The sequence below is a fragment of the Rattus norvegicus genome, chromosome 19 (genome assembly GCF_021556685.1).
Source record: "Rattus norvegicus strain SHRSP/BbbUtx chromosome 19, alternate assembly SHRSP_T2T, whole genome shotgun sequence".
NCBI lineage: Eukaryota > Metazoa > Chordata > Mammalia > Rodentia > Muridae > Rattus > Rattus norvegicus.
Genome location: NC_141552.1, coordinates 50,792,557 through 50,816,500, shown reverse-complemented (window position 1 = coordinate 50,816,500; position 23,944 = coordinate 50,792,557). Strand labels below are relative to the sequence as shown.

At 43.9% G+C, this 23,944-nt stretch overlaps 2 protein-coding genes across 4 annotated transcripts in view; both read right to left on the bottom strand.

Moving 5' to 3' along the window:
• Positions 1-23,944, bottom strand: part of LOC147999447 (uncharacterized) — a 191,043-nt gene that overhangs the window by 111,932 nt on the left and 55,167 nt on the right. The gene's annotated exons all lie outside the window — the stretch shown is intronic.
• Positions 20,259-20,870, bottom strand: Btf3-ps6 (basic transcription factor 3, pseudogene 6). The gene is made up of 2 exons (XM_087596719.1): positions 20,722-20,870; positions 20,259-20,590 (listed from the first exon to the last, which is right to left on the bottom strand). The coding sequence occupies exons 1-2, from the start codon at positions 20,821-20,823 to the stop codon at positions 20,285-20,287; spliced, it is 408 nt and encodes a 135-aa protein (XP_087452845.1). The 5' UTR covers positions 20,824-20,870; the 3' UTR covers positions 20,259-20,284.

The following is a 23,944-nucleotide window of genomic DNA, read 5'->3' as shown; positions in this document are numbered from 1 at the left end:
TAAACGTTAGAAGGCCTTTATGGAGCTAGAAACATGGCTTGGTAGACATGAACAAGCATGAGGGTCTGAGTTCAAATCCCCAGCATCCAGGTTAATGAGTCAGGGGTCTCTACCAGAACCTAGAATCCTGTCTAGGGAGGGTTGGAGATAAGAAGGTCACTGGGGCTTGGCTGAGAAACAGCCAGCTCCAGGTTCAGTGAGACCCTGTCCCAAGAGAATAGGGTGGAGAGCAATGGAGGAGGACCCCAATGTCCCCAGTGTTTCCAGGGCCATATCCTTACCCATTGTCCTTGGTGGGCTGGCCATACACTGCCCAGGGTCAGCACTCAGTGGTAGAACACTATCATTCACACGGACATGAAACAACGAACGTTTGCTAGGCGGCTGCCTTGAGGCCAGAACACCGCTGGAATGCTAGCGTTGCAAGGATGCGTGAGGTGTACTCAAGTCGTCGCATCTCATGGTGTGCACTGGTCCACAGTGAAGGATTCTGATGAGCATTCATGTACGGGAGGTCATGCATGATGGGATGGGATGGGGAAGAGGTTGTGCCTGACATCCTGAATGTTACCTCCTACAGAGACATGTTCTGACCATTCAAAATACAGCAGAACTGGCCCACCTCCCCAGCCATGTGTCACCAACCTCTATCAGGACTGTCCCCTCCCCCAGCATCCTCCATGTGTCACTAATCCCTATCACCTTAGGGTCACATCACGCTATCTGAAATTTTTTCTTTTCTTTTTTTTTTCTGCCACTTGTCCTTTTTCCTAGAATATAAGCCCCAAACCTATGACAACAGGGTTGTCACTGATGACACTTTCTCACTCTGTGTCTATGAAGGGCTAGACAATAAGGCCACAGCCTTCCTTTTTCACCCTTTTCTTCCTTCCTTCCAGTCAGCTGGTCATTCATCACTCCATCCCGTCCTTCCTACTCATCCTACCTGTAATCGGGAGTCTCATTCCAGGACGTGCCACGACTCTACTTACCCAACAGACACTCCCACATTCTCACCCACTAATTTGCCTCCAAACTGTGAAGAATAATCTTCCTGAAGCCCTGAATGCATCGTGTCAAAACCAAGCCTGCCCTTCACCTTGAACGCCCCATCAGGGCAGACTGTCTCAGTTAGGGTTTCCATCTCTGTGAAGAGACACCATGACCAAGGCAACCCTTATAAGGATAACATTTAATTGGGGCTGGCTTACAGGTTCAGAAGTTCAGTCCATTATCAAGGTGGGGCATGGCAGCATCCAGGCAGGCATGGCATACAAGGAGCTGAGAGTTCTACATCTTCACCTGAGGGCAGACAGGAGAAGACTGACTTCCAGGCAGCTAGGAGGAAGGTCTTTTAAAGCCCGCCCCCACAGTGACACACTTCCTCCAACAAGGCCCTACCTAGTCCAACAAGGCCACACCTCCAAAGATTGCTATTCCCCGGGCCAAGCACATTCAAACCACCTTTATTTTATGGGTGTTTTGCCTGCTTGTATGTCTGTGTATCACGAATGTGCCTGGTGCCAGCAGTGTTGGGTCCCCTGGAACTGGGACTAAAAGACAATCACATACCAGCGTGTGAGTGCTGGGTATTGAACCCAGGTCCTCTTCCAGAGCAGTGAGTGCTCTTAAAAGCTAAGCCTGTCTCTTCAGCCCCAAGGTTAGGGTTTTTAAAGTATTTTTTTTCATTGATTCTTTGTATTGTTTTCTTTCTCTTTTTAGTGGATATTTTATTTATTTACATTTTGAATGTTATCGCTTTTCCGGCTTCCCCTCTGGATGTTTAAATCAGAATACAAGCATACAGGAACTCAAGTAATGAGCTTATGGTGGCATTTCCATACATACTGTATTCTTATTCTCTGCCCTTTCTTTCTCTCTCTTGTTGGCCCCCTTATCCTTCTCATTGCCCTCCTTCTACTTTTGGGTCACATGCCGCTATTAACAGCCTCCTCTCAGCCCATCACAATTCCCCTTACCTGTAAAAGTCATGGAGGAACCTCTTGTATTCATTGGCAAAACAATAGAAGGAAACGCTAAGGCACAGTGGCATCCTTCTTCCCTCCCCGACCCTCACTTGAGGAGGAGAGTCAGCATGAAAGACCTGCTCTCCAGCCATGCCTTATACCAGATGGGAGCCACTTCCCCCTCACAAAGCTCTCAGGTTCTACATGATGGGTGGCAGCTCACTGGAGGAGAGCAGCTCAGGATGTGTGAAAAATTCAGGACCCACACTCAGTGTCTCAGGAGCCCTGGACAGGCTTGGACATCGGGAGAGCTAAGCTTCTCAAATGCTCCCATTGGCACAGACAATCTGAGAACTGTCCCCTACCAATGTCAACGGCAAAAGCCTGGACTCTACACAACACGAAGAAAACTGCACAAAACTGACCGAGTCTCACACCAATGGCAGCCAGTGAGAGGGTTATTAGATCTGAATTGAACATGAAGCAAGACATCCTTTACAAGTGGCCTCAAAGCAAGGCAGCAGCAGCCCAAAGTATAGAGCCCCCACCCCAACTCCTTCTCTCTTTGCCCTGAACATGCCTGATTATTTCAAGATATGCATGCCTACCACACTAGTGCAGTGAGGGCTTAGGAAGGAAGACTTCTTACTATCTTAGCTATTATACATAGAAATACTATCTGTCTCCCACAAAGCCAACACTTGAACTAACACAGCTATTCAGGAAGGTTCTGGCAACTTTAGAAGGTGGATCCTGTCTGGAGAAGGTTTATCACCATATCCTGAGGCTGTCCTGCCCACCTCACAAGAACAGAGAGAAAAGAGAGGCTATTTAAGAGAGAGCAGCACAGAGAGAGAAAAGGAGAGAGGGCAGTTTTACAGAGACAGGTTGCAGAGAGAGAGACAGAGACAGAGACAGAGAACGAGAACAAGCTAGACACCGGTGAAGAGGGCAGAACAAGCCAGAAGATTAGAACGTGTTGCCAAAGGTAGTATGAAGCCAAGCAGAGCAATTCAGCTAGAAGCTGAAAGAAGCTAGTTTGAATCAGTCAGCAGTGGAGAGGAGCTTTGAGCAAAACAGCTGAGTTGACCATCTAGCCAGAGCTCAGAAAGAGCTAGAAAAGGTGACTTATTCAGCAGTTATTCTCAGAGGTTGAAATCATTCTAGGCCTAGATAAGAGAGGCTCGAAACTTCCAGGACTAGGCTTAGGTTAGCAGATGGATGCAGTGAGCCTCCCAGACAGCAATTACCTCTGGTAAATAAACGATTTCATCAGCTCAACGAGAAGACAAGACGTCAAGACACCAACATCAGCCCAGCCATCAGAGGACCCCCAAGGCAAAAGCAAGAATACAAAATAGCTTCTGAAACAAACAAAAACCACACTGGAAACAGGAAGCTAGTTCCAGTAGCCAGAAGAGGATAAGTCCCACCCTTTAAATGACGTTACTTCTCTAACAGCATGAAATACCATCTTTAAGAAGGCACTGAGTTAAGGTTAGAGAGATGGCTCAGGGCTTAAGAGCTCTGGCTATTCTTCCAAAAGACCTGGTTCAATTCCCAGCACTGAAATGGTGGCTCACAACTATCTGTAATTCCAGTCCCAAGGCTCCACAGACACCACACACACACATGGGGCACAGACATACATGTAGACAAAACTCACATATCTAGAAAAATAATTTTTCTTAGAAAGTGCACCGGTGCATGTGCTAAGCAGGGGCTTTGTATGGAATGTTCTGGGCTTTAGCATCTGCACAGTCTGGCAGGACTGAATCCTTTTTAACCAGTCCTGCAATTTTTCTCTTGTCTCTCCAGGCTCCAAGCCCTAAAGGAATAACACCAAGCGTTTATTACTGATTCTGTTAATTATTATCCTTAATTAAATAACACCTTTAAGAATTACTTAACAAAGAAGCATATGTCTTGCCTCCTTAATTAGAGTGTAAGATCCTCCAGCATAATACATCCAAAATAGATTAAGTACCTACTGGGCTTGAGTATAATGTAAGGACAGAGCCATCTCCCCAGGCGGCTGGCAGATTGCTCCACGCTTAATAGCAGTTGGTTCCAGGAGAATGATCTCCCTGCTTCTTCATGGCTTTTTGCTTGTTGGAGGTTCTGTGGGATTGTCTTTGGTTTGGGTTCAGTTTCATTTGAGTTCTGTTTGGTTTGGGTTTGATTTTTTTTTTCATATGGCCAGATGCCCAGCAAAACAGATGAACAGGGTTTCAAAAGATTCCAGAGAAACAAGGAATATGTCTGTCCACCCAGGATTGTTCCAGACATTTCTAGACTTCCTGACCACACTGTGACAGTTGCTCTGTGTTCCTATTGCAAACATCATTGGCCCTCAATACGTTCTGTTCGGGAGGGAAAAAAATTACATTTGAAAGGAAACTAGGTAGGCATTGCCCTAGCTTGGGTTCCCCAGAAAGCCAAACCTGAGTCACCAAAGACTTGGGGTGTGATCTCAAGCAGTATAATTGGTGGACAAGGGGGATGAGACAGTGAAAGAGAAGGCCTCAAAACAGTGAGCTGACAAGGAGTTAGTGCCAAAGATGGTGGGCTCAGTCCCTCTGGGACCCATTGAGTCACCACACAGAGCAGAGGTGTTTCTTCAAGGAATGGAAAGTCTCGGTAAACACATGTGTTAAACCCTATCTCTCAGCAGTTGAGGGCCACTGCTGAGAAAGAAAGCTTAGTCCTCATCTGAGAGAAAACCCAGGCAGAAAAATAGACACAGTACTAAAAGTTCTCACCACACAGAGGAACCATGGCAGATACTCATGGCCCCAGCCTCAAGCCCAGGGGACACTGGATATACCCGCCCCTGTTTAGTTTGTCTTCCTTACTGCCACAGCCTGACCCAGAGCTGTAGAAGCCTACATTCTATTCATGGTGCCACCAGCATTTCTCAACTGGCCTGAGATGTGTGTGACTTTCTCTCTGTCTCAATTGCTGTTTATCAAGTAGACAATTGTGGTGACATGAGACACAGGGGGCACAAAGACATGGCTAAGCTTTCATGTTTGATGGCATTCGGGGTAAGGGCCATGAGCCCAAATGCACCAATGGCCTCAACTTTTTCCAACCATGGTAAACAGGGCCCTTGGTATGATGGCATCTGAAGGTGAAAAGGGGGCGTGTCCAGGGGGAAGACTCACCGAAAGCATGCAGGGTCCCACTACTCCCACATAACTCCTAATAACTCCATCATTCAACCAGTACTGTTGACGGGCTTGCCAGCAGAAGCCATACCAGACAGTAGTACTAGATCTCTGCGTGGCCCCCACCTTGATAGAGTCAGAACCATTAGATTAAAAAAATTAAACAGCATAGTAACTGCTAGTAAGTATAGTCCTTAGCCTGAAGTCTGTTCCTGAAAGCTCACTTCATACAACTGACATTTTCTATTTGACTCTTATAAAAAGAGTTTTATGGGAAAATAGGGTCAGAAACAAAAGTCCCGTGCTGACCTATGAGGAACTTTGTAAATATTTTCTAACACTTTTAACCTCTCAGAGTCACAGACATGTCTACAATCAAGACATATATGAACATCTTTCTTATATTCTCATGTCACCCCTTGACAACCTACTTTATACATGAAGAGACTGAGATGAAGGACTGGTTAGAGCTTAGGCTAAGGTAGTCCAAATGCAGAGTAAGTGATCACAAAACCCGGGAGTATCTGTTTGCCACCGGGGTAGAGAAGCTTTTTGAAACCTGAAGCTTCCAGAATTTGTGGCATTTCTTTAAGGAAAAAACAAACAAACAAACAGATTATTTAAAAAAAATGTTTCAGAGTGTTATAGGCTGTTTAATTAACAACATTTTAAATAAGTATTTTAGGCATGCAAGACTTATAATAAATTTACTTTCTAGCCACAGATTCCCAAGAAGCTACTAGAGGATGTGCTTCAATTAAACAAGAACAGAAGCTAAGAGTAAAGGAGCCAGCGAGTTAGCAGGTCATCCAGTGAGTATCAATTCCTGCATACTAGGATCGCTGACGTGAGAGAGCTGGGAATCAACAATGAGGGGAGGGAATGGAGAAGTCAGAATTATCCTGTGCTGCAGGTAGAGATACAGACTGGTAGCAAGTTTGTAGAAAATAGTCTGGCAGTTTCTTGAAGAAGTTAATCACAGAATTACCCTATGACCCCCAAACATCCCTGTGTATATGCTTGAGAAAAATGAAAATATTTGCCCACAAAACTTGTTCAAAAATCTTCACAGTGGCCTTATTCAGAGCAGCTAAAATACAGAAAGAGCTTAAACACCCATCCCCGGATGAACAGATAAGCAAAATTCAGTCTGGTCAAAGGAACACTATTCATCCACTTAAAGGGTCACAACTTGAAGTAAGTTATGGTGTGGATGAGCTTTGAAAACGCATGAGGTGAAAGAGACCAACCACAAAAGGCCGTGTGTTTTATACTTGCGTTTATATGCAACGCATAGTAATCATTAGAGAAATAGAGCGGACACGTGGTTTCTTGCAGCTAGGGGTAGGAAAAAGCCAGGCCTGGCAGAAACAGGGTTTCTTTCAGGGTTAAGGACAATGTTTCATGCTGATTGAAGTGAATCAACTATCTATAAGTAAGCAAAAAAAAAATCCGATAATGTATTTAAATGAATGGATTATATGGTTTGTAAACTTAGGTCTCAATAAAGAGAACGGAAGAGAAAGAATGTAGGAAGAGGAAGGGATGAGACAGGAGATAAGGAAAGAAAATGAGAGGGGACGAGATGAGGAAACTAAGGAAGGAAGGGAAGGAGGAGAGTGGGTAGGGATGAGGAAGGGTAGCGGGGAGAAAGAACTCACAATGAGTAATGCTAGGGCTGGTAGAAACTTATGGTCTCGTCTCTGATTCTTTCTTCTGCTGCTGTGACATGTGCCTAGACTATTCCTGGAGATGTACTCTGTGTGTGTGTGTGTGTGTGTGTGTGTGTGTGTGTGTGTGTGTGTGTGTGCGTGTGTGTGTACATGTGTATGTGTATGTGTGTATGTGTGCATGTGTGTATGTGTGTATGTGTGCATATGTGTGTATGTGTGTATATGTGTCTATGTGTGTATATATGTGTGTATGTGTGCATGTATGTGTGTATGTGTGCATGTATGTGTGTATGTGTGCATGTATGTGTGTATGTGTGCATGTATGTGTGTATGTGTGTATGTGTGTCATGTGTGTCATGTGTATATGTGTCTATGTGTGTATATATGTGTGTATGTGTGCATGTATGTGTGTATGTGTGCATGTGTGTCATGTGTGTCATGTGTGTATGTGTGTATATGTGTGTATATGTGTCTATGTGTGTATATATGTGTGTATGTGTGCATGTATGTGTGTATGTGTGCATGTATGTGTGTATGTGTGTATGTGTGTCATGTGTGTCATGTGTGTATGTGTGTATGTGTGCATGTATGTGTGTATGTGTGTATGTGTGTCATGTATGTATGTGTGTGTCGTGTGTGCATGTGTGTGTATGTGTATATGTGTGTGTATGTCTGTGTGTGTGTGTGTAGCATGTGCAGGCCAAAGATAGATACCAGGTGTCTTCTCTATCATCTTCCACCTTATTTTTCAGAGAAGTTCTCTCACTGAAACTGGAACTCATCCATTGTCTAGTCTGGCTGGCCATCCAGTGAGCACTGATATTCTCTCTCTCTCTCTCTCTCTCTCTCTCTCTCTCTCTCTCTCTGTCTCTCTCTCTCTCTCTCTCTCTCTCCCCTCCACCACCTAGATTTTTAATTGTGTTTTGGGGATCAAACTTGGGCACTTTACCCAAGCCCCAAGATACAAACCCTCTCCATTCCACCAGGCCTTAAGATGAAAGCAGTCCCTACAATGGTGTCCAAGGCTGTCCTTGAGCTTCCAGAATGAGCTAAGTTGCTGACTTACCTGACCCACTTGGCCATAATCCTTCTGAAAGGATCCTAGAGAAAGGATTTTAGCAACAAATGCTCTCAGAAAGCATTTAACAACAAAAATGCAATTATCATCTAGAAGGAAGCAAAATGAAACTATGGCCCTCAGGACACAAATACCAACCAATCTCATTTCCCCACGATGACGTCATACTGTAGAAGACAGAATACTGTCTATGGGAGCAGAAGCCACTTAATGAAAAGCACAGAGGAGAGCTGGAAGGGAATATTCTTAGGGCTCAAAAGATGAAGCAGCTGCCTTGGAGAGGCAGAGAGTAGGGAAGGAAGTCCACATCAGAATTTCTGATCCCAAATCCAGACCAGCTACAAAGCCTGTGTCCATTACAGCTGGGAATCCTGCGGGAAGCTCAATGTGTGCTTTTGTTAACATGTAATTCTAATCATAGTGCCAAGGCCTCCAGGAATGTTTGCACCTGAGGTCAGTAGGCAAAAGAAACCACCCCCATATTTCTCCATATCAGTCTCCCAGCAATTTACCTCTCCAAGCTTACTGCTTATAACAGCTTCCTGGGAATGTCTGATGTGCAAAGCCCAGGATGACCAAATTTAACCCATTGTGTAGAAGCTGCCAGTTCTACAAGTTAACACCTGCCTACCTTGGAGCACGAGCCAGAATCTTGTATATGTTGGGCATATCCGACACGAATCAGAGCATGAACCCCAAGAGGCCACCCAATTAAGAATAAATTGAATACCCCGACAACTGCCTAAATGTCAAATCCAATGTCCTAATATCCATGCTCAATACTCATCACAAGGTTCAAAGAGACCAAACATCTGCCACCACAATGCACATGAGAAATTTCTCAGCACAGGCAATGATTTTCTATCACAGTGCACAGCTGTGAGTTTCTGTATTATCCACCCTTCAGCATTTAATTTAAGAGTCTTCTGTCCTACGGAGGTGGAAGAAACACTCAGACTCACATTTCAAACGTCTCCCTAGCCCTTGGCAGACAGGAAGGTAACACTATCATGGAATATTTATTTCTTGTCTTAGAAAAAGGTCTACAACTTGTTCTCCTTACATTCTCCTATACATAAAAAGTTTTCCTCTAACTTGAAAAAAAATACTAAAAGATATTGAGTGGAGAGATGGCCCAGGAACCACATAAAAAAAATCAGCAGAGTTGGGGGTGGGGGTGGGGGGCTGAGATAAGTGGGAAGTCAACCTAGCTATATAAATGAGCTTCCTGTTCATCAAGAGACTGTCTCTAAAGATAAACGCAGAGGGGCTGGAGAGGCGGCTCAGTGGTTAAGAGCACTTGCTGTTCTTGCAGAGGGCTAAAATCTGACTCCCAGCACACACATCAGGCAGTTCACAACCACCTCTAACTCCAGCTCCAAGGAATTCAACGTGCCTTTCTGGCTTCTGCGAGCACCCACATGCCTCTGCGTCTACCTACACAGAGATACGTGTGGAACAAGCGGACCGGGCCACTAGATAGAAGAACTGGTAAGGATGAGTGAAGCCCAAACCCTCTAAATCTCAGAATCGAGACTGGTAGGAGTGGGGCTAAGTCCCTGCCTGACTCTACCTGCTCTGGAACACATAACCACGACACCCCACTGAGAGGACCATGACGCAGCCACGTAGAGAAAACACTTGAAGGCCTTCCCCATGCAAATAGAGCATGGGGAATCTCAAACCGAGCCAGTGGGAGGCATCTGCCCCTGGATCCCACCCTACTCCTCAATGTTTATAAAGTCCCTATCGACATGGAAGAAAGTACACACGTTATTTCATCAAGAATCACTTGAGAGTGGCTGTTTCACTGAGCCGTAACACTTTGGGGAAGAGTTTTCTCTGCCAACGCATTCACTGCTGGACCTTGGACCCTGCAGCTGGCACTGGGGCTGCCATGGTAGCAGGGAAGACCTGGGACCCTGGCTACTTGATGTGTGTGGCCTTCCCTTCTGAAAGCTGTAACACTTTGGCTGTTTCCAGCCGGACCAGAGACCAATAGCACCTACTCATCCAGGTTCTTTGAAGGATGAGAGTCATGCATGAATATGCATAAGTATATATAAATAAAAAACAAAATAACTCTTTTTTTTTCCGGAGCTGGGGACCGAACCCAGGGCCTTGCACTTGCTAGGCAAGTGCTCTACCACTGAGCTAAATCCCCAACCCCAAAATAACTCTTTTTTAAAAAGATGGAGAGCAAAGGAAGAGAAGACACCCAACATTGACTCCTGGACTACACACACACACACACACACACACACACACACACACACACACACACATCTGTCTATAGACACACATGAGGTTGAAGCAGATAGACACAAGGTATCTTGTATCACAAGTAACCATCAATGGCTTCCTCCCTGAGCCATTGTTGGCTGAGAGGACCATGACACAATCAGGTAGGAAAAACACCTGAAGACCTTCCGAGTGCAAATAGAGCGTCCCGGGCATCTCAAACTGAGCCAGTGGGTCTTTGAGGAACTTTGGTTGAGGAAGAGAAATGAAGTAGCCTGTCAGCATTCAGGTTAGTTCTGGTGTGTTTCATCCGTCAGCATTTGATAGAACTGGATAAATTGATGATCCAATTAAGGGAAACTCTCCTGCTTAACTTGAGTTAGTTACAGTCAGGAAAGGCAAAGACAAATTTGATGCTTTCATTTGAAGCACTGAAATGATCGTTTGGACATTAAGCTTGGCAGGCCTAGGAAGGCTGTCCTTACTCATTCTACATAGATTCAAATCCTAATTAGCCTCAACTAGCAGTACAAACCCAGACTCAAGACAGCGTCATCCACCAAGACACAAATGAGCACAGCTTTCTCAGCCTTGATCTACAAGGAGATTCCTTCCTTTAGACCAGTGATGCTCCAGGGTCAATGTGTCAGAGCCACCAGGGACTGTAAGGCAGGGGTGACCCACCCCGTCAGAGCTTCTGATTAGGAATGAAATGGGACGAAAGCATCTGCATGTAGCCTACACACCCAGGAAACTCGGGGCTTGGCAAATGCTAGGGGATCTCTTACAGACCTGGCTAGGCCTCCCTGCCCCCAGTTTTGGAGATGAGAGCCAGAGTCTGCATTGCTAAGAGGTATCCCTTGGGTAATACTGATATTGTTGATTTGGGGGTTGGGGAGAGGGACAGACATTGAGAAACACTGTTTTAGATAAATCTCTGTGTGTATGTTGGCTGTGGAGATATGGGAGTGTGTAATTAGTGTATATGTGGGTGTGGTATGCACATGAGTTTGCAGGTATGGATGCCTCTGGATGAGCATGCTGGCGTGTGTGCATATGGAGGTCAGTGCTCTCTGCCTTATGACCTTGAGACAAGATCTCTCAATAAAGCAGACGCTGTCTGGCCAGCCTGCTCTTATAGGATACACCTGTCTCTCCTCTCTAATGCTGCTCTCCGTGCAGATATTGGGAGACTCAGTTTCTCATTCTTGGAAGCATGCTTACCCACTGATCTATCTGTCTAGCCTCTCAAATGCCCTACATTTTAGGGAAATAACTTAAGCCTAATTTTAATGAACTTTGAAAATAATTATGATTTCACTTCTTTCAGAGAGCAATTCAGGCACTCTTATTAGCATAATAATCCTTGGCAAAATAACATTCGTCTTCACCCAGGTACAGTTTTAAAATGGTTATTCTCAAGTGCTGCACATCACGGGTTATGTTTTTAAAAGTGAGCCATCATTTTATTTGCATATATGTCTATGGATTCATGGGAGATCCGTGTTATTTCATAACTAATGTCTAATTAGAAAATGGCATATTTATAACAAATACAATGTGTTGAGATCATGTCTGAAACTAACAGTATCGCTGTTAGCACAAGGGGGCTCACTGAAGGATCATCTCTACTCTTCCACAATGGGAAAAAAAAACCTCTGTTATGATTATTCAAATATTGTACTTGCGGAGTAATCACTGTGACTCCTGAAGCTTGCAAACTGTGACATTTACATCCCGAATTAACATTCAAGTCAAGACATTAATGATATAAATTCACTCTCTCCAACCACTCTGTGTTTAAGAAACCGCCTCCAGACAAATTTTCATTACATATATTCCGCGGTTACTTGTATTTCGTTCAGATTTGGAGGAAGAAAATAAACCCAAAGCAGAAATACATGAAACACCCCATCAACTCACCAGGTGTGTTTCAATAAAAACAAGCTTAGCCGTGCACTTAGACTTAGGCTTCTCTTCACCTATAAACAACACAGTTCCTAACGAACCAAGATGGAGAGTTGAAATTCATTTAGCAGTAGACAACAATAAGCATTCTTATTTAAGGGTTCAGTCAACTGAACGTATACACCGTCCTCATAACTGTTCTACCCTGCCTGCCTTCTACCTGTCTCGGGTGTCATCCAAAACTCTCATCTGGCTTTCCCAGCCTACTCCATGGCCTCTGTTCACAGTTGAACATTGTCTCGTGACTATGATGAGGGGTGGTCTGTGAATACCTCAGAACTCATGCCTTCTGGTAATATAAACCAGGCCAAGTAACAGTGATAATCAGAAAGATGTACCTAATTTGCTCAATGGACATATGTCAATAGACATAGTATCAAATTGCTTTCTAAATATTTACCTTTGGTGCAGCTCCCCATGCTCACCAGAGAAGTGTCTTTCTGCAATAGACGCTCCAGCTACAGAGACTCATAACCGATCATAGTGTAGAAGATAAGTCGTCATGGCAAGCGCACAGCCCTACACAGGACGTCTGTATCATCCATGCAGGAGAGAAACAGGAAAGGAGATGGAAAGATTGCCAAGAGCAGAAGGTTGTGGAAGACTGCTCAAAACAATGTCTTTCTGAACAGAGGGAGGTTGTGCATATGCACTCACAACAGCTGCTTACGTGAGACCTGCACAAGATCAACTCAATCAACACACCAGCATGGAGGGGAGAGGCTCACAAAGCCCCATCACTGTCTGAGAAACTGTTAGCATTGAGCTAGGAGAAGGAGAGTTAGTTTTCCTCTGGGACGACACCCCCCGGTAGGTTTCCCATATTCCCGTAGTTGGCCCTACATCCGTCCACATACTGGAAACAATAATTAGACTCAGTGGGGGCAGGGATTTGAATTGGGAAGGATGGGTTATAGGAGGAGTTGGGGAGAGGGGAGATGATCAAAATACACTGTATACATGTATGAAATTCTCAAGGAATAATTAAAAATGTATTTTAAGGAATACTCTACTATCCGACAGCCACCTAGAGGGGAATTTATATATGTATATAATTAGATAAATTGACGAGCATGGAAAACAATGGAAAAATAGGACCATGTTGTAGATACAACCAACAATGGAACCCAACGAAGAACTGAAATTAGTAAGAAACACTGTGTATCTACAAAAACCACCCAGTGACTCAGACCAAGCTATTGAGCCCACAACCAATTTATGTGACAGTCTCAGCACTAGTCTGGGGAGGCATATGGTGGAGCCCAAGATGTCATCCAAGTTCCCAGTGTAGCTGATCTAACGCTGCTCGTCTGAGGCCTACACTTTGAGAATCACAACCCTAGGTCACAGGCTGAACCTCCTCTATTGAACCTGTACTTGCAGAAAAAGCACAAGCACTGAAATGTCCAGCAAAGCTAGATCCAAAGACTATCTTCAGTCATGAGAAACTGGGAACTCACTGGAAAGACGCACATCCCTTCCTGGGTTGATGACTTTCATGTCACTTTGACTACAATACACGACAGAAATGACCTATGGGAGAAAAGTTTTATTTGAGCAGGTGGTTTCCAAGCATTTCAGTACACCATGGTGGGAAAGGCACGAGGAAAAGCTCAACTGGATCATATTCCCTCCTCAACCCCCACCCTTTCTCCCCATCACATTATATACTAGCTTAGTTAACTAAAGAAATAAGCTATAATTGGCTTCCTATAGATGTTTTTAAAGTTGAACAAACAGTGGTAGAAACAAACAACATTTGCCTATTCAGATATACGATAGATAGATAGATAGATAGATAGATAGATAGATAGATAGATAGATGATAGATAGATGATAAGTAGATGATAGATAGATAGATAGATAGATAGATAGATAGATAGATAGATAGATAGATAGATAGATGATAGATAGATGATAAGTAGATGATAGATAGATAGATAGATAGATAGATAGATAGATAGATGATAGATAGATGATAAGTAGATGATAGATAGATAGATAGATAGATAGATAGATAGATAGATAGATAGAAAATAGATAGTCTTCAAAAACCTCCAAGATCTACAGAATATGACACTGAAGCTATTTTATTAACATAAGGCTTTTCGAAACAGTGAGATATGTCAGCACCTCCATTCTACTTCAAAGAAGACGGTGATCATTAAGGAGTTTCTCCTTAATGGAGTTTGCTTCAAATGTGGCAAAGCTGCCACCAGGCAAAACTCTGCCTTTATCTTAACTGTTGACAGCATGCTGTCTATACTATGGATTAGCAGGACATAGAAGAAGTTGACTCTTTGCTAGAAAAAGGTAGGCAAGTCCTTAATAATTCCTGCTTCACAGAAAAGTCCATCATATACTGGGCCAGAAGGCCAAAGACGGAATCTCTACCACTGCAGAGAAACCTTGACTGACTGTCCAGGTAGCCAGAAATCTCTGTCATTTCTATAGTTTTGGATGTTGCTTGCTCTGCACTTCCTGTTTACTCGGGTAATATTTATCCTTCTAAGGTCTCTGATGAGATTAAAAACAAGATAATTATAGTCTCACAATTAAGCTTAAGTTGTTTAGGATTTAAGAATATAATTTAAGGTCTAAGAAGATAGTTTCAGATTGATAAATACAAGTTATGATAGAAAATGATTTAGGTACAGAACTTGGGACTCACCAAGACAGGATAGAATACTTTCTCCAAGGCTGTCAAGAACAAATGGACTGGATGTTGTGAATGTAATTCTTACCTGATCATTTTCATAATTGTTCTTATTATATATAGTTTATTGATGTTAGAGAAGGAGCCTTTTAGTGGATTAAAAGAGGGAGATGTAGGAATAATTTCTTATGCACTGTGTGAAAGTCAATAAAAAATCTGAGGGCCAACAAGCTGAGGCAGGGTTAGAAGATGAAGCATCGGGCTGGAGAGATGGCTCAGTGGTTAAGAGCACTGACTGCTCTCCCAGAGGTCCTGAGTTCAAATCCCAGCAACCACATGGTGGCTCACAACCATCTGTAATAAGACCTGATGCCCTCTTCTGGTGTGTCTGAAGACAGCTACAGTGTACCCGCATATATTAAATAAATAAATAAATAAATAAATAAATAAATAAATAAATAAGAAGATGAAGCATCTGGCAGAGAGAGAGAGAGAGAGAGAGAGAGAGAGAGAGAGAGAGAGAGAGAGAGAGATGGGAAATCAGGCATGGGAAGGTTCACCATTCAGACTCGGAGGAAGTCAGACATATGAAACTGAGGAGAAATAACCAGCCACATGCCGGACATAGAGAAGTATAAACAGGTTAGCTGAGTTATAAGTTAACAAGTGTAACTTATGGCCTAGGCATTAATTCATAAATAACTAAGCCTCTATGTAATTACTCGGGAACTGGGATAGACACAGAGAAAATCCAACAGTTATATCCCCTGCTGCTCCTGGAAAAAATGTTATAAACAATATAAAATCCGCCAGTGCACAGTCCTCTTTTAAATCGATCCAGAACCTTTAGGACCAGTAGCTACCAGATCTTATCAAGTCTGAGACGCCTCACATGTTTATGCAGCACCAAAAAGAATGTTAAAATCAAATCATGGTACATATCACTGAATTTAAGATTCATCTTGATCCCCAGATGATAAAACACGATCTTAGAATTGATGTGGCACAATACAGAAACACGTGCCCTGGACTGAGCAACATTTGGTGGCATTTTATGTGCCACTTCATCTTTCCATAGCATCTAACACCCTAACGGGTTTAACGGTGACAAAACCACAAAGGGGACTTCCAGGAAAACCTATAGATTTTATGCATAATATTTTTGAACTCCTTGTTTTGAAAGAATTTCAAACTCTAGATTGCAAGAGCAATCTAGTGTACTTATTATTTCCTTATTCGTTTATTACTGTGTGCATATGCACATGTGTATGATATAGGTGCATGTGTATACACATATGTATGCCACGGTACATGGGAGGATATCAGAGAACTACTTTTGTAAGTCAGTTCCCTCCTTTCAGATATGTGAGGCCAAGGCCTTTACCTGCCATGCCGTCCTGCCAACCCTCCGTCATTTCTTTCTGAACTGTGTGAGAGTAAATTGCAGACATCTTGACCCTTCCCCCCTTTAATGGCTCAGAATATATTTCCTAAGAAGCCAGTGCTCTCTGATAGAACTACGCCACACCATAAAGAGTGGAGTTCATTACCAGTACAGTATTGCTGGCTATTAAGCAATGTCCACATTTTTCCACTCGTGTGCACTTTTCTATGTAGCTTTTGGTATTGGCTGCATCTGGCCTCATACATCACAGCTGGGTGCTCTACCTGTTGGATCCTTCCACCTGTGACTCAGCCCCTTCCACCTGTGACTCAGCCCCTTCCACCTGTGACTCAGCCCCTTCCACCTGTGACTCAGCCCCTTCCACCTGTGACTCAGCCCCTTCCACCTGTGACTCAGCCCCTTCCACCTGTGACTCAGCCCCTTCCACCTGTGACTCAGCCCCTTCCACCTGTGACTCAGCCCCTTCCACCTGTGACTCAGCCCCTTCCACCTGTGACTCAGCCCCTTCCACCTGTGACTCAGCCCCTTCCACCTGTGACTCAGCCCCTTCCACCTGTGACTCAGCCCCTTCCACCTGTGACTCAGCCCCTTCCACCTGTGACTCAGCCCCTTCCACCTGTGACTCAGCCCCTTCCACCTGTGACTCAGCCCCTTCCACCTGTGACTCAGCCTTTGTTTTGAGGAGAACATAATAATTGTTTAAAAACATCTCTCAGTTTGGGTTTGATACTTTACAGAGATGAGATTTGGGTTGCACTTCATGCTGGACTGCTGGCACAATGCGGTACACTAAGGACAACCTACCAGGTGGACAAGCCTATCATTGTGTGCCACTTTTAGCAATGGTTGCCTGGATCAGTCAGCCAAAGAGGTTTAAGCTAGGTTTTGTTTTGTTGGTTTTTGTTTTGTTTTGTGTTCTGGTTTTTTTTTTTTTTTTCATTCTAAAGTGACTATTTCTACCTTCGTAACTGATTGGAAGTGAGAATGAAATTAAACAAATGTCCTGTTCCTCACCATGGTGATGTAAATAAGAATGTCCCCAGAAACTCATATATTTGATTGCTCAGTCATTCAGATAGTGGCACTACTAGAGAAGGATTAGGAGGTGTGGTCTTGTTGGAGTGGCTGTGGCTTTGTTGGAGTGGGTGTGGTCTTGTTGGAGTGGGTGTGGCTTTGTTGGAGTGGGTGTGGTCTTGTTGGAGGAAATGTGTCCTTGAGGATGGGCTTTGAGGCTTCAAAATCCAAGCCAAGAAAAACGTCTCTCCCTTCCTGCTGCCTGCGTATCTGGGTGTAGAACTCTCACCTACTTCTCCAATGCCATGTCTGCCTGCATGTTGCCATGCTTCCCACCATGATGAGAATGCACTAAACCTCTGAAACTATGAGTCTTCATGAGTCATGGTATCTCTTCATAGCAATAGAATTCTAACTAATAGCCATAGTATTGGGGGCTGGAAAGGTTAAAAAAAAGATTAATAACTCTTGTTGCCCATTCAGAAGATCTGAGTTCAGTATCTAACACCCACATCAGGCAGCCCAAACCATCTACAACTCCAGCTCCATGACACCCTTGGCCTGTATGGGCATCTGCACTACTGTACACATGCCAATAAGCAGACACACACACACACACACACACACGTACAAGTAAAAATAATAAGAGACAATTCCTTTCTTAAAAAAGAGTGCGATCCACTGACAATTCTGGACTGCTAAACTGGCTGGGGATTCCTCGGACAGTATAAAGGCTTCAGCAAACCTAATTTATCCCAGTGCCTGGGCACGTTACCCACACTGCATCTCCTCCCTGCTCCAGGGTACATCCTTTTAGATTTGAGGATGTTGTTTAGGGAAATCATGGTGTGGTGCTGGAAAGATGGCTCAGTGGTTAAGTAAGCATTGTCCACTCTCCAACAGGACCTGGGCTCATTTCCAAACATCCACATAATGGCTCACAATCCCCTATAACCAGAGTTTCAGAGGCTCTAACACTGTCTTCTGACCTCTGCGGCTGCTGCAGGCTGTGTGTGTGTGATATAAATATATGAAAAGTTCTTATACACAGAAAATAAACAATTAAATAAATATTTTAAGGAGGAGGAAGAAGAAGAGGACATGATGAAGCAGTCAGGAGGGACCATGACCTTTATTTACTTAGGGGAAGATTGATACAGTTTAATCATGGAGACGTGTGTGTGTGTGTGTGTGTGTGTGTGTGTATGTGTGTGTGTGTGTGTGCCTCTTCTTCATTTCTTCCCAGAACAGTATAATGTGCCTGCAGATGGACCAGTGCAAGAGAGCAGAGCTCAAGCAGATGGATTGGGTACCAGTCGGTGTCATTCAGGCTTTTCAGATCATTTTTAGAAATGCTAATTTTGAAGTAACAGGAAATAGATATGGGAAGTATAGCATTTTCTACTCTTATATCGACTCTAATACAAGGGTGACGGGTGCAGAGGAAATCTGAGCTACCCCAACCTGTTAGAGACAGCACCAAAATCTCTTCTGTACACAGACTGGAAAATTGCTGTGCCAACCGGATCTGAGCCTTCGGTAAGGAAGAACTTTTCAGAGTGCACATCGTGAAAGGGCCGTTTTACAAGAACAAAGGTGTTTGTGGAAAAGAAGTGTTTCACATCTGCTGGTTCCTACAACCAAGAAGCTGCTAACAGCAAGGCAAGGCACTCAGCATCATGAAATCCACACCTGCATCTCTTCAATACAGGTGTGCCCGCTGCCGGGAGTGGTTTCTGCACCTTTCTCTCTTAGAAGGTGTCAGAAGAGGGACTTCAGTCTGTTTCCTGAATGTGATGTGTTTGCCTTTCGTTTATCCCGGTGACTTGAAGACTTGACGGTGTGTCACGTGCGTCTAAAGCAGTAGGGTGACCCCAAACACTAGAGGATGTGCAGAGGTGTGTAAGTTACAAAACAGAAAAATTCAACCCATTATCCCATCTGCGGGAAACTAGCTATGACTGGGAATAGTCATATGACGTGACTGTCATCAACAGACAAAACGCCTCTACAAGACTGGCCTGGTAGAAAAGGCTGTGGGCCAGGTTCTTGACTGATGATTGGTGTAGGAGGGCCCAGCTCATGGCTCCTGAGTGCCATAAGAAAGCAGGCTGAGCACGCCAGTAAACAGCGCTCCTCCGTGACTTATGCATCAGTTCCTGCCTCCAGGTTCCTGCCCTAAGTCCTGCACTGACTTCTCTCAGTGATGGAGGGTGACATGAGAGTTGTAAGCTGAAGTAAACCCTTATCTCTCCATGTTGTTTTTAGGCATGGTATTTTATTACAGCAATAGGAACCTATCTGAGACATCATGTTAATCAAATGAAGCCAATCTCGGAGAGACAAATACTGTTTCCCCTCATATGTGGCTCCTGGGGTTTACTATAGATATAAAAGTAATCATGTATGTATATATGACATAGAAATAGTAGTGACGGTTCCAGGGGAAGTGGAGGGAAAGGGAGAAGGGGAACAGACTAGATATATGATATTATTTGTATGAAAATGTCCTCCTTATGCAACAGTCCCATGTATGATGAAATGATTTTTAAAGAAAATTTAAAACTGATTCCAGGAGGAGCAAAACACTTGCCTAGTAAAAATAGGCCTGGGGTTCAATCACCAGAATATCTCTCTCTCTCTCTCTCTCTCTCTCTCTCTCTCTCTCTCTCTCTCTCTCTGCCTCTCTGCAAGAAAAATAACCTAGTATTTTTTGTCAGTATTGACTGAAACCCAATACTAAGATTTCCTCTGAATGTCTTCAGTGTAAGATATAAGCAAGTATCTATGTCCATAAGCGTATCCTGATCCTTATGTTCCTAACAAGAGTCTTACACATTAACCTTTTTTTAACTAGGCAAAGAATTTTATTAACCTTTTCCACACTTTACCCCCAGGTTTCCTCAGCTTAATTTGCAGCAAAGAATGAATTAAGCATGGGCGAACACTGAAAAGAGCGGCAGTGTCCTGGAGGCTTGCGCTTAAAAACATAAGAGGTCTAGATTTTATCAGATCCATAGTAAACAATTTTTTAAAAAGCAGTCATGATATAACATAGCAGGTGCTGCGTGTAACTTCTGCAAGTGTCACCTTCTTCAGAAGTTGCTTCAATTCAGTTTGCCTCGTTCTTAGAAGCCTCATCAGAATTCTCCACCAGATCTGGAACTTCATCACCCGCCCCCTCTCCAGGAGCAAGTGGTGCTTTTCCATCCACAGATTGTTCGGGCAGAGCTTCCGCCGGTCTCCTTAAACTAGTCAGACTGTCAGCAGCAAGCTGGCTGAGGATGCTGGGAAGCATTTCTGTCAGCCACTTTGTCTCGGCGCGCCCGGTAATGGGGAAGGTGTTTGCTGCCAGAGACGCCTGAACTTTAGAGTTGTTAAAATGGACCACTGTTCCTTGGTTTGTAAACATGTTCACCTCTTCAATACCAGAGATATTGCTTACCCCTAACTTCTTTAAGGAGAGCTGCAGGTTTTTTTGTTTGTTTGTTTGTTTGTTTAATCGTCTGCTGTGGCTGTTCTGGGAACCACCTTCTTCTCTCTATGAGCAGTTCCTTTCCCACCATTGCGCACTTGTGCCTGCAGTTTGGCGAGTTTTTCCTGGTTCATGATCGTTTCTTTCACCTTGTCGGAGTGGAAATGGGGCTGCATGGGGGACTAAGGTTCATGCTCAGGGGTTCTCGGGCAGACCAGCTGAGTTAAGGCGCACACACGAGGGGGTGCAAGATGGCCGCTAGAGGAAGGTCCCAGATTAACTAATTGATCAGTGTAAAATTATTTATGTTCCAAGAAAGAGGAGGATCAGAAGGAGGAGGAGAAGAAAAGGAAGGAAGGAAGGAAGGAAGGAAGGAAGGAAGGAAGGAAGGAAGGAAGGAAGGAAGGGAGGAAGGAAAAAAGGTAGACCTGGCCTGTAATCCCAGCACTTGGGCATCTAATGTAGGAGGAGCATCATCTTTTTGTGATTTTTTTTCCCATCTTTTTATATGTATGGATGTTTTAACTGCATTTGCCTCTGTGCACCACATGTGTGCTTTGTACCTGCATGGGCCAAAAGAGGGCATCTGATGTTCAAGCACTGGAGTGGCAGCTGGCTGTGAGCTGCCATGTGGGTGCTGAGAATGGAGTCAGGGTCCTTTATAAGAGCAGCCAGTGCTCTTAATTGCTAAGCCAATTAATATCATCCTCAAGAGATCATAATAATTCAAAGTCAGCTTGGGCTACCAATTGAGACCCTACCTCAAAAATAAATCAATAAAAATCAAGAGCTGGCATGGATCTTAGTGGCTGCAGTGCATACCTAGAATACATAAGCTCAGAGTTTGATCCCAGCGGAGAGAAAGAAGGGGGTGGGGAAGGAGAGTGGGAGGGAGGGAGAGAAACAAATGTGTCGGTTCATGTAGAGACTACTAACTTCCCTCTTAGAAACCGGATCTCTAAATACACATCACAAGCCTTAGATAGCAAATTCAAATACCGTAAAACAAATGATTGATTTTTTTTTAATTTAAATCGTGCTGTTGGGACTCATTTTGCCAATTTGCAGGTTATTCCTAAGTAACCAAGTCCCCATTTGCACTGCTAACTAGCTCTTTAGCGCATCTGCAAATAGCACACGTTACATTTCCTGCCGTCTAACAACTTTCCCATTAGCTACAGTAAACACTCTGCACTCCGGTCACCCATCAGTTCCCCATAGAGCTATGGGTTATAAGTTTAATTGTTTCATTTGCATATCCAGCTGAGGTAAATTAGAAGAAGGGGCCCACACTCATTACACTTTATTGCATTACAAACACAGATGTCTGTTATTCTAGACCCGTTTAACCTAAGGAAAGAGATTAGAGTAATACGAAGAGAAAATACGCAGCGCTCACTTAGCTTCTCGCATCTGAGGCATGCTAGATTTCCTGGACAGAGAGAGTTCTCATTTTTGAACTGACTACCTCAGAGGAGAAGCACATTCCTCTGGCTATTGCTGCTTGCCATGGTTACGAATCACCTATTAAAAGGTCTTTAAGCATCAATTCCCTTGACAAGGAGACACAGGAAATTATGGGAAGAGGAAACTCAACACATCTGGGGAAGGAGGGCACCCACCAACCACCCAGCTTAAAGACGGGTAACACAATTTTGCACAAAAGGCTAAGGAAATCAAGGTGATCAAGAGCTTCATGGGCTTTGTGACTTTGCCTGTATGTTTGTTTATGAACCACTCGTATTCCTGGTGCCCACAGAGCCATAAGAGAACTCAGAAATTCCCTGAACTTGAAATTATGTATGGGTGGTTATGAGCCACTCTGTGGGTGCTGGGAACTGAGCCCAAGTCCTCTGCAAGAGCACTGAGCCATTTCTCCAGCCTCGTTGCCTTACACACACCTGTGCAAGCCTCTGGAAAGACCAACTGCTTGCGACTCTGTGGCAACTCTGTAATTAGGAACATTGCCCCAATTGCTACATCCATATACACAATGAAGAAAGGTCATTTGTCTGTGTAACATCATAGTTACTGTGTAAACTAAAACTTAAAAGGCAAAGTGAAACTCAAGAAGTGTCTTTGAACCAAATGTAAAGGGCTGGAAAGAAGGCCCAGTGTCTGTTCTTCTAAAGGACTTCAGTTTAGTTCCCAGCATCCAGATGGTGGCTCACGACTACCTGTATGTAACTCCAGTTCCAGAGGATTTGATGCCCTCTTCTGGCCTCTTGGGGTGCCAGGCTTACATGCAGGTAAACACTCATCAAATAAAAAAATAAAAACTTAAAACAATAAGCTAAGTGTAAAAATCAGCTAAAACGGTGTCATGCGAGGGTATATAAGGATTTAAGTTCTTACATCAGAGCTCTGAAAAATCAAACCCAACAAACCAACCATTTCCAAGCCAAAAAAAAAAAAAAAAGGGCATGGGAAAATATTTGACTTTATTCTCAAGTTAAAATTACATTAAGAGTGAGATATAGAGATGGTTCAACACATAGGAGCACTGGCTGCTCTCGCAGAGGTCCTGGGTTCAATTCCCAGAATCCACATAGTGCCTTACAACCATCTGTAGCTCCAGTTTCAGGGGACCTGACTTCTCACTGGTACACAGACACACATACAGACAAAACACTCAGCTATATAACATAATATATATATTTATATATACATGCATTTACTTTAATTGCACTAAGAGACTACAGTGTAGCTTGGGTCTGCACTATCTCCCACAGACTAAGAGCACGGTGCTCATCTCGGCACTAATGTGAGATGGGGGAAGCTTCAAGAGGTAGGAACTAACGGCAAGTTTCAGGTCACTGGAGGGCAGTCCATGAGTGACACTGTGATTCCCTGTTCTCTTTCTCTCTCCACTTCCCCAGGTGAGCAGGCTTGTTCCACCACACCCTCCCACTATGATACCGTGGGCTATTGTATGCCCACACCGGATGCTTCAATCAGCGGTGAACAGAAGCCTCCATATCCCCGAGTCAAGATAAACTTGTCACCTCTGTACACTGATTGATTTCAGGCACTGATTACACTAACAGAAAGATGTCCAAAGCAAAGGTATAGGGGACTATCTATATACAGAAATGGTCCTTCACAAAGCACACAGGACAAAGGTGGGACTAAAGGAGATAAAAACAGAAAGAGGAAACTGCACAAAGGGCGAGAAAGAATTCGACCCCAGGGGATGATGGGGTGACAGCTTGGTTAGACTTGACTTGCAAGCAGGAGGATCTAAATTCAGGCAGGTGTGGTGGCATGAAATTGTAATCCCAGTGCTGAGGAGCTCGA